The sequence below is a fragment of the Myotis davidii genome, unplaced genomic scaffold, assembly GCF_000327345.1.
Source record: "Myotis davidii unplaced genomic scaffold, ASM32734v1 scaffold1471, whole genome shotgun sequence".
Taxonomy (NCBI): Eukaryota; Metazoa; Chordata; class Mammalia; order Chiroptera; family Vespertilionidae; genus Myotis; species Myotis davidii.
The window spans coordinates 319231-327824 of record NW_006284003.1 but is presented as its reverse complement, the minus strand read 5'-3'; the positions used below and the strand labels follow the sequence as shown (position 1 = coordinate 327824).

Genomic DNA, 8594 nt, shown 5'->3' with positions numbered 1-8594 from the left:
AGAAGAAGAAAAAGGTAAAGATACAAATTATGAACAACAAATACGCATCTATCAACAAGTGAATCTAAGAATCAAGTGAATAAATAATCTGATGAACAGAATGAACTGGTGATTATAATAGAATCAGGGACATAGAAAGGGAATGGACTGACTATTCTTGGGGGGAAAGGGGTGTGGGAGATGTGGGAAGATACTGGACAAAAATTGTGCACCTATGGATGAGGACAGTGGGTGGGGAGTGAGGGCAGGGGTGGGGCGGGAACTGGGAGGAGGGGAATTATGGGGGGAAAAAAGAGGAACAAATGTAATAATCTGAACAATAAAGATTTAATTAAATTTAAAAAAAAAGAAAATAGTAGACTACTGCCTATTAAGTCATCATAAACAGATGGTTATTCTATCAGAGGATGGGACGTTTATCGTGACTTTATGAACACAATTTGTGAGGGTAGACATAAAGGCTATTTTTTCCTCTAGAAATAGCAAATGCTTACCTCTCTGAAACTCAGCTATCCTGACTCATGTTATAAGAAAACAGTACAATTTATATGTGAACTAAATATGTCACAAAATTTTTGCACTGACATCTGCACATACTCAGAGCAGCACAATTTATTATGCTATCATAGGCATAAGCACAACAGAAACAGCAAACTAGAAAAAGGAAGAAGTTACTACTCACTGGAACATGGAAAACCGTAAGCTATTTCCAACCGTAAGCTAGTGTCAAATTAGATCTGAAATAATTTTTTCTGCTTATAATGCGAAGAAATATGGAATATTATAGGGAAACACACACAAAGACTAATTAAAATAGGTTTTGGTGCACATAACTAATTCCATTCAATATAAAAGATTCAATGCCTTTGATGGCCATCAGAAAATGACAAATAAGAAAACTGCTATCTTTAAGGAGGAGTATAAATATAAATTATTAGTTGTATGTAAAATTCAGCTATCCAGAAAAATTCATTCTTTAAGGAATAATATGAAACAAGTTTTTATTTTATGCTCTCTACTATCAGAATATCTTATTTCCAGAGAAATATTTATGTTTTTTGTTTATTTGTTGTTGTTTTTTAAAATATATTCTATTGATTTTTTACAGAGAGGAAGGGAGAGAGACAGAGAGTTAGAAACACCGATGAGAGAGAAACATCGATCAGCTGCCTCCTGCACACTCCCTACTGGGGATGTGCCCACAACCCAGGTACATGCCCTTGACCGGAATCGAACCCGGGACCCTCCAGTCCGCAAGCCGATGTTCTATCCACTGAGCCAAACCGGTTTCGGCAATATTTATGTTTTGATTATGGTCTAATGATCAAATAGCTAAGACTTTCTTTAGCCTGAATAACTAAGAGCTATATGAGAATGCTTTCTTATTTTTAGAAACTGAAAATTTATTTTCTAAAAAAAATAAAAAATAAAAAAATAAACTAGAAATAGCAAGACTTACAGAAATGTAGGCCTTACTTAAATCAATCAATACTTCATAATTTTCCAGATGGCTGACCTTACCCTAAGAAATTATCTTTCAGACTCAGCCTAAGAAAATATGATTATAAAAAAAGAAAAGGGTGTCCTAACTAATAAGATTATATCTAAAGTGTGTGTGTGTGGGGGGGGGGGGAGTTCCTAGCAGAAAATAAGAGGGAGGTATTCATTGCCTACTAGAAAAGTTGGAGGGAGAGGGGCAAAGAGGAAGAATTTATCACCAGAAGTTTCCTGGTTGACAGACCTGAGAATTTAGTCCTCTTGAAATAGATACTTTGATGATACAATCCATCCAACTAACTTATCCTGCTTTGAGTTCATTCTCACCAACACTTTGCCATATATGTTGTCACAGGGAAGAAGAATGTAAAGAGTCCTTTGACACACCCGACAATTTCCTTTATATCTATAACTATCACTTTTAAGTCTGGAAGCAAGAATCACTGCTTCTCAGCCTCATTAACTCTGGAAACATTTTTGATTAGTAATAATTGCACCTCGGATAAACCTCATTAGCTATGCTACTGCCACTGTGCAAAGCTTACGAACATGTTCAAAATGGAGTTTCAAACTGAAGACTTGAATTAAGTAAGAACATTCTATCTGAAAGCCTCCCTGAAGACAATTCAATCTTACCTCAGTCATTGCCTGCACTCTTTGCTGTTATTATGCTTCTAATGCTGTTGTACATACCTGATTCTGTGGATTTAAATTGAACTAATGAACCATTCAAAAAAGTTTTTCAGAACTAGAGATTTATACCTGTTTTATTTATTACTAACTTCTACTAATTCTAAGGTAAACCTTTGCTTGGCTTTTTAGCACCTCTGATCTACATACGGATAGCAAAAAGCTCATTTAACTTTGCATCTTCCATAGCATCTACTAGTACGTACTGTTCCAAGTGAGTACTGAATATATGTTTGCAGCACTAAACAAACTGAACATGGACAGAAATAGCATGATTCCTTAATTTTAATTTAGATCAGCAGTGCAAAGAGAAAGCATTTCCTGATACTATCAGCTCTTTCCCCTCCTCTAAAGCCAGAACTCATGCTATTCCTCATTTGAAATAAATGGTTCTTTAAGCATCCATCTCCAACAGAGGGCCAGCTATATAGTTTATTAGAAATCTGAAATTCACATAAGGATTTAATCTATCACGGAACTAAAGTGAGTGGACAGGAGATCTTACATATATATAGACACTGAAAATTTCTTTCCAAAATAATTCCCATAGTTCTTTTCAGGCTATATAAAACCTTAGGGAAGTTACTAAAAGTCTGTATCTCAATTTTTGAATAATAATACTTGCCTCATAGGTCTTTTACAGTGACTAAAGGAGTTAATATACATTAGAGCCCTTAACTCCTCAATAAATGGCGGTCCTCATTCTTATTTCATATTGCCTACTAAACACTTTCTGAAAAGGCTTGGAAATACAATATCTCAATTATATCAGGATGCAACTTTCAAAAATTGTTTAAATAAAAGCATGGTTTTTATCATAAAAGTTAAAATGACCAGGACTGTGGGTGACTATGCTAATAAAATCCAACGTCCACAACCTAGTTGAAAACCAAGTACTAAGTACATAAGCCAAGATTCATTTACTCATTAATCCATCTATCAAAAATTTACTAAGCAACTATTATGACACAGTCCTTAGCATCAGGAGCTTACAGGCTAGTGAAATCAGTCAAGTTTACAAGAAATAATTATACAGAAACACAGAGGATTCCAGAGAGGATGGTTACACACACTAATATATTGTATAAATAAGCCTTACACTAAGCACTGGAAACAACTGAAAAATTATGTTTGTGATCAACACATAAGGTTTACTACTCTTACATTTTTAATACAAAATTCTACTTTCAGTAGGATTTTTGGTTATCAATAGAAGATGAGCAAATGTGCTCCTTTGGCTGGGACATGGAGAGTAACTAACCTAATGATGGAATATGACAGAGAGAAGATCTACAAGTTACTATAAATGAGTCACTGTTTTCGCCAATCCTATAATGTTTTAAAGTCAGATTAAAATCCGATGTGTGGAAAATTGCAAGTAAAAGGAAAACTCTAAGTGTTTAGCCTCCTAACCAAATAAAAACACTTCTATTTAATCACTCAAGCAATTAGTAATGCTTTAAGAAAATTAAAATGCACTATTCCCCTACACTATTACACAAATAGATTTAAATTATTTTCCATATTTGCAATGCTGGTTTGGAGTTGAGTAAACTAAACATAATTTGTACAGAGATTGTACTGAATGCTGCTAATTCACCACACTGACTCAGTGGGATACTTGGCAAAATTTAACTATAAGGATTAATAATCTCAGAACTACATTTCTGGGTATATATTAAAAGGCAGGTAAACCCACTAACTGTCTGCTAATGAGAATGTTATTTAATAGATAATCTCATTTAAACTAATTTAACATGGTGAACATAAGATACTTTTCATTGCATAATATAACCAAGTTAAAATTAAGTTACCCCTGCATTGTAATTCTTTCTGTATTTATTTAGGTAACCATGAGCCAGTACTGGGGCGGGGTAGGGGAAAGACCTTTTCCCCTTTTAACTGGAAAAGCTTTGCTTTAAGCTACCTTTAGCAATTCAAGCAGAGTCCAACAATAGTACCTATGAGACAAAAGCAAAAACTCAATTTTTTCTTTGAGAATTTAAAGCCTTTTACAAAACTGCAAGTAAATACATCTTCCCCACCCTACCCCAAACCTCACCACAACTGAGAAAAACACTAAGCCCCAGAGACCCCACCAAAAGCTTAATCTATTACATAAACTCCACGGTGCCCAGAAAACAAAAATGCCTGTATACCACATTCAGAGAAACTGTCAGAGCACTGTCACACATACAATAGCTCACTGTCAGAAGCTCGCCAGAAGCGCTGGGCCAGCTGTTACTGCACTTCTTGATTAACTCTCTCCAAGCCCAGTGACTGGAAACATGACTGACACCATCACCCAGCACCATTAGTATTGGTGGTTGTCAGATGAACACTATTCTTGGCTGTGTGTGAACTATTGCTCAATAAGAAATTCTGACATCAATTACACTAATAACTACCATCACTACCCATTTCATTCAGAAACAGAAAAAAAAAAAGACTAAACAGTCTAAGTAAGGAAAAATTAGAATAATCTGTGTTCCCTAAATAAAGAACGCTTTAAAGTTGATTGCTTTGAAAACACTTTAACGTCAATATTAATTTTAGTAAAAATATACAAGCACATATATTTAAATCCTGTTTAAAATTAAATCTAAAAATAATAAAAGATAATTCTTTAAAATTGGGCTTAAGATCAGTCTAGTCCACAGAAACATCTGGTTGTGTTGACTTTTAACCTTGGAAATTGATTAGAAATCCACTATTTTTAAATTTAAGTAATTTCTAATTATTTTATCTTATTCACTAAAAGTTGTTAAAAATAGCAGTAAATGAATAACAAACAAACAAGAAAACCCGTTAATTTAATTATAAGCAAATCTTGGTTAAAAGCATTTTAAAATTAATAGGGTGTTAATTTTCACATATGAACTACAGACTGGAAATTGAGTCCATTAAATCTGAAGTCCATTAAATCGAGGTCTGCAAAATCGAGGGATTACTGTAATTGTGAATTACTTTATGACTGAATTACTACACTATAAGCACTTTATAATGAATCACCAACGTTTGTTGGTATATTTTTTATTATAGTCAAAACCTCATTATGGTTTTGACTTTCATTTCCTTTATGACTAATGATGCTGAGCATCTTTATATGTATTTAATGTCCATTTGTATATATTCTTTGAAGAAATTCCCATGTAGATCCTTATCCCATGTTTTAATTAGAGTATCTTTTTATGATTGAGTTATAAGAGTTCTTTATATACTCTATATACAAATCTCTTATCAGATACATGATTTGCAAATACTTCCCCCATTCTGTGAGCTGTTTTCTCACACACACACCCACTTTCTTAATAGTGTCCCTTGAATCACAAAAGTTTTGAGTAAGTCCAATTTATCAATTTTTTTCTTTGGTCATTTGCACTTTTGGTGTCATATTTAAGATAGTACTGCCTAACCCAAGACTCGAGCATTTGTTTTCTTCTATGAGTTTTATAATTTTTATAATTTCAGATCTTACATTTAGGTATATGGTCCATTTTGAGTTCATATACTAGTATGTCCATGGCGTGAGGTAAGGGTCTAATTTTACTCCTTTGCATGTGGATAGCTGGTTGTCCCAGCAGCATTTCTTTGAAAAGACTTTACCTTCCCCCATTAAACAGTCTTGGCACCCTTATTGCAAATAATTGTCCATAAGGATACATGTATACTTTGGATCCTCGATTCCATTTCATTTATCAATATGTCTATCTTTATGCCGGTACCATACTTTCTTGAATACTATTGCTTTAGAGTAAATTCTGATCTGTTTTTTTCTTACATTTCTTTCATTGAATACATTCTGATAATCACTTCAGTTTTCATATATAATACATACATTATATATAGTATAATAATGAAGATCTTTTTTAAATTACATGTTTATTAACATATAATTAAATAGTCTCTACAGGATGTGTAAAGAAAGGACTGTGCATTTTAAATTTTCAGACACTGATAATTTGTCCTTCAAAAAGGATATACCAATTTACACCCCAACCAATATATGAGAAGAGTGTTTACCCTACATCTTCTGCAATGCCATGTATTGTCAAACATTTAAGTTCTTATCAATATTTCTCACACTTTTTGATCTTTTCTGTTGTGCTAAATCCCATTTAGCTAATATGTACATGCAAAAATAAGGTTTAATCACTAATAAAGTGTTTCTATCAGTAACTCCATTTCCACAAAGTAGTGTCCTTTGTGATACAGAAAACAGTAACTGCACACCGACCCTGATCAGCAGGGGAGAGATTGCTTATGGAGTCCACAGCTATACAAAAATGGTTTATGCTAAATGTTAAAGGCAGGATGAAAAATTGTATGTATACTCTGTACACTGATTATAACTACTTTAAAATTACACAGGCTTCTGACAATGGGGATAAATGACTCTGGGTAATTTTCTCCTCTAATTTCCAAACTCTCTGTAACATTTTAGAATTAAGTTCATACTTAGGCAATATGTTCATAAATACAATATTTTACATTAAAAATATACTTACTGTGATGATGCCAATTAGTTGAGTATAAAAGAGTCCAGTTATTCCAACTAACATAGTAATGCCCATAAAGGCAGCTAGTCTCATTATGGCCAATTCATGTCTAACAATAAAGAGGTCCTGTAAGAAGAAAAAGAAAGTCTTAAAAACAATTTAAAAGTTACTTATGTAGCTGCAATAATAATCAAGAATTGAGCCGTAACATTTCCCCCTTATTATCTAAGCATTTATTTACTTATCCTCACTCGAGGCTATGTTTTTATTGATTGTATAGAGACAGGCAGGCAGAGAGAAAAACCTTAATGTGAGAGAAATATGGATCAGTTGCCTCCCATATGCAACCTGACTGGGATCGAACCGACAACCCGGCATGTGCCCCAACAGGGAGCGGAACCCACAACATTCTGATTTACAGGATGATGCTTCAACCAACTAAGCCAACTAAGCCACCTGGCCAGGGCTCTCCTTATTATCTTAAAAGAAATACTCTTCCCTTTGGAGATGATTTCATTTAATCAATATGTATTTTTAAATTTCAAAGCAGCAAGATTAAAAATAGGATTTCACTATTCTATTGTGCCAAAAAGCCTCAACCCAAAGGTTGCTAATCAGCCATGCTTGTTTATTATTTATAGCAAAAACCTCCAAAATACAAAACAGATGGTATAGAATCACTGGTTCCATGAAAGTACATTTTACTATTGCACTGCAAAAACCCTTAAGATCAAGTGACCAAGTAACTGAGATTATGTAATTTAGTCAAAATGGGGGGGGGGGGAGCAAATTATAGGATCATATGGATAGTTCTCTTCAGCCTCACTTCATTCAACCATCTACTCACCTAACCAGCATTGCAAACACTCTGCTATATAGAAAAAATTATAAAAATATAGTCCGTGCCCTCAAGAAATATGCAGTTTATTCAGAGAGACAGCACAACTTTGCAAAACACAATATGATCTATAATAATAAAAGCATAATGTGCTAGTTAGACTGGACGTCCTTCCAGAGGACCTTCCGGACGAAGCCGGGGCTGCGAGGGAAGCTCAGGTGCCTGCGGGAAGCCAGTGCCCACTTAAAAGATACAAAAAAATAAAAATAAAACAACTGGTAAGAAAACGAGGAGTAGCATTTCACATGCCCTCACTGTTACCAACCAAATATGCCAGAGGAGTGAGAGAGAATGAAAGAACAAGACTTCTCCCAGAAACCTGTTATTGCTAAACTTTGATATAAAATGGCTACAGTGGATAAAAGCAAGAAATGAATGGGAAGGACCCCCCAGACATAACCAACCACACACTGCATAATATTGGTTCAGGTTATGGTTTAAAGGTATTCTGGTAGCAATACTGAAAGCCAGGAGGCCATTGAACATAACGCACTTGCTTGAAACCGAAGAACGGATGTTTTCCTGTGTATCACAGTGATCACCCACCACACTCCAGCAGAACTCTGATTCCACTCCCAAATTACCCAATTCATTAGCCTGGAAAAACTCAAAATACACCAAGACACTTAACGTGGTATGTGGCGTTATGTTAGGCAGTCATTTTAAAGGCTCAGTAAAAAGCGCCTACGCTGTTTTGTGTTCCACATTTACACACACATGGCCTGGTGAGGGGGGGAGTTGTTTTTTTCAATATAGGATTTTTTTTAATCCAAAAATTGGCTTGGGAAAATTTATCACAAAAAACCATTTACTATTCAAGATCTTGACTACACAATTAGTGTTGTGGCTGAATTGTCTCTCCTAACACAATTCAGAATGTCATTGTATTTGGAGACATGGCCTTTAAAGTGGCGACTAAGTTAAAACGAGGCCTTCAAGGGGAGCACTAATCCAATCTGACTGGTGTCCTTACAAGAAGAGGAAATTCAGAAACAGAGCCACAGAGACCC

At 34.7% G+C, this 8594-nt stretch overlaps 1 protein-coding gene across 2 annotated transcripts in view; it reads right to left on the bottom strand.

Annotated features, from left to right (window-relative positions):
• The window catches only part of ZDHHC21 (zinc finger, DHHC-type containing 21), a 47805-nt gene that overhangs the window by 4872 nt on the left and 34339 nt on the right, over positions 1 to 8594 (bottom strand). For both annotated transcript variants that reach the window (XM_006754226.2, XM_006754227.2), the window contains exon 7: positions 6696 to 6812. In XM_006754226.2, coding sequence (XP_006754289.1) covers positions 6696 to 6812 — 117 coding nt within the window. The remainder of the gene's footprint in view (positions 1 to 6695; positions 6813 to 8594) is intronic.